The 2,547-nt window shown below is 23.7% G+C and overlaps 1 protein-coding gene across 1 annotated transcript in view; it reads left to right on the forward strand.

Moving 5' to 3' along the window:
* Window positions 1-2,468, forward strand: part of LOC102671914 (odorant receptor 30a-like) — a 39,231-nt gene extending 36,763 nt beyond the window's left edge. Inside the window, exons 2-7 of the mRNA XM_031514318.1 lie at window positions 814-1,080; window positions 1,169-1,637; window positions 1,787-1,886; window positions 1,986-2,105; window positions 2,187-2,342; window positions 2,418-2,468. Of these exons, the coding sequence (XP_031370178.1) occupies window positions 814-1,080; window positions 1,169-1,637; window positions 1,787-1,886; window positions 1,986-2,105; window positions 2,187-2,342; window positions 2,418-2,468 (1,163 nt within the window). The remainder of the gene's footprint in view (window positions 1-813; window positions 1,081-1,168; window positions 1,638-1,786; window positions 1,887-1,985; window positions 2,106-2,186; window positions 2,343-2,417) is intronic.
* The last annotated feature ends 79 nt before the right edge of the window (window positions 2,469-2,547 follow it).

A 2,547-nucleotide genomic window follows, 5' to 3' on the forward strand; every position in this document is an offset into this window, starting at 1 on the left:
ATTCTTATATATCTCCTTTAAGTAATATAATCTAAATCTATATAAAAGGAAAATTATAAACATATATATATTTTGATATTATATATAATAAATAATAAAAATAGTAGAATTAATATATTATATTTAAAATAAATATAAAACAAATACATGCATTTTACTTATATTACTTTACTTATATTCGTAATCTTGAATAAAAAGAGAAATATGTTTGAATTATTTAAAAAAATTTTACATACGTACATATATATATATTGCATGCACATACACACACGAATAAAAGAATATATAAAAAGATGCGATCACGCATGAAAATGTTTGGTTCTTCTTCGTATCAAATCGTTTAAAATAGAAAGAAAGCCTTTATGCGATCTGCATGATCGATCGCCCGAATCTATCGGAGTTATTAAAAATGTACGAGAGAAAAGAGAAACATACATTGTTTCTCTCTATCTTTTTGAAAGTTTAATTGAACAAATGTTTCATCGTTGTTGTTTCCACTAAGTTACTTTTACTTACAAATAAAAAAGTAGTTAACAAGCAATAATATTACAAACAAATTTCATTTCTCACGATATAAGATAGGATGAAGTATTAAACATTTTCCCATATTTTTTTATATTACAATGTTATACCATGAGTATTTAACATTGTCTTCTAATGTTTTTATCCACATAAAAAAAGTAGTAATTGTCTGAATGTGTAGAGAAATTTGAACACAATGGATACATCAGAATCAAAGAAATATTCAAAAGGTGTATTTTTTAATTAGTTAATATTTTTCAAATAATAATTTTTTATAATAATAATTTATAGACTACGAATGGGCCGTAAGATTAAATCGATTTAGTTTAAATGTAATTTGTCTTTGGCCTGTAGAAGAACAAAATATAAGAAAACAATCTTGGACGAAATTACATATAACGATATGTTTCATGCTAATAACTTTTGTTTGTACAATTCCTTGTTTATGCGCTCTTAAACAATGCAATAATTTAATGGAAGTGACGGATAATCTTGCATATTCTATTCCTTTGATAATAACTACAATAAAATTTATTGTAATATCCAGCAAGAAGAAAGGTAAGCTTAAATTGAAAGGAAAACAGAAAGCATCAATAAATAAAAAAAAGTATATATACATGAGGTATGCATCACTTTTTTTTTCAAGTTCTCTCGCTGATTGTAAACATGATCGCAAAAGATTGGGCAAAATTAAAAACTGACTATGAAAAAGATATAATGATACGCCGAGCAAGAATTGCAAGAATAATCAACATATTCGGTTATATATTAATATGTATCTTGATATGCTTATTGATGATTTTACCAAGATTCGGTATTACTATTCGATATGTAACGAATGGAACGGATGCAAAAAAACTTTTTCCGTTACCAACTTATTATATTTTTGATGTATCTGAAAGTCCATATTTCGAAATAATATATGCTCTTCAATCTATCAGTCTTTTAATAGCGGCATTTTGTTATGCTGGAGTTGATAATTTTTTTGGAATATTGATCCTTCATATTTGCGGCCAATTAACAAATCTTCGATTTCAGCTCGCAAATATGAAAGAATCAGAAGCTTCTAATTTCATTTTAATAGCTATTATAAAAGATCACATACGACTCATCAGGTATTTTATTTTACATTATATTATATAAATTCGTACTATTTCTCTTTTTTTTTTCTATTTTAGCAATTTATATATTATTATATTATTATATATGTATTATTAAATGTACGCAATAAAAAATTATTTTAATTTTCAAAAATATTTCATAGAGCAGCAAATGTGATCGAAAATACATCAACAGTTTTATTTCTCATTTTGTTACTTAATTTTGGAATGTGTGCTTGTGTATATGGCTTGTTAATAATCACTGTAAGTAATTTAATCTTATAGAATTATTAAAGATGTTTATAGAACAAAATTGTAAATCTGATAATTACAATCTTTAAATATTTTTTTAAATATCTTAAGATATACATTGAAGAAGAGCAATTTTCTCTGCTTCGAATAATATATTTAATATGTAATTTTACAAATACATTTCTTCAAACGTTTCTCTATTTTATGGCAGGACAAATGTTAGTAACTCAAGTAAGTAAAAATTTTTTTTTTCTTTTTCCACATTGTTACATTATTTGTGTATTTACTTAAAATTTTCTTGTAATTATATAGTCCGAGGAAGTGCATAATGCTGCATATGAATGTGAGTGGGTAAATTTAAAATACACGAAAGCAAAAAGTTTGATTATAATTATGGCGAGATCAAAAAAGCCGCTTTATTTAACTGCAGGAAAATTATTTCCTGTAACGATGTTAACATTTTGTAATGTAAGATATATTCTTTTCATATATTTTTACTCATTTTTTTTTTCATTGTCTTTATTTCTTATAATATTATTTCAGATATTAAAAATTTCGCTCAGCTATATATCCTTCTTATTAACAATATTATAAGATATTACAATTTATAAAAATTTATCAATTAATTTAACTAATTTTATATATATATATATATATATATATATATATATAT

This window comes from Apis dorsata, unplaced genomic scaffold, assembly GCF_000469605.1.
Source record: "Apis dorsata unplaced genomic scaffold, Apis dorsata 1.3 scaffold_980, whole genome shotgun sequence".
Classification (NCBI taxonomy): Eukaryota; Metazoa; Arthropoda; class Insecta; order Hymenoptera; family Apidae; genus Apis; species Apis dorsata.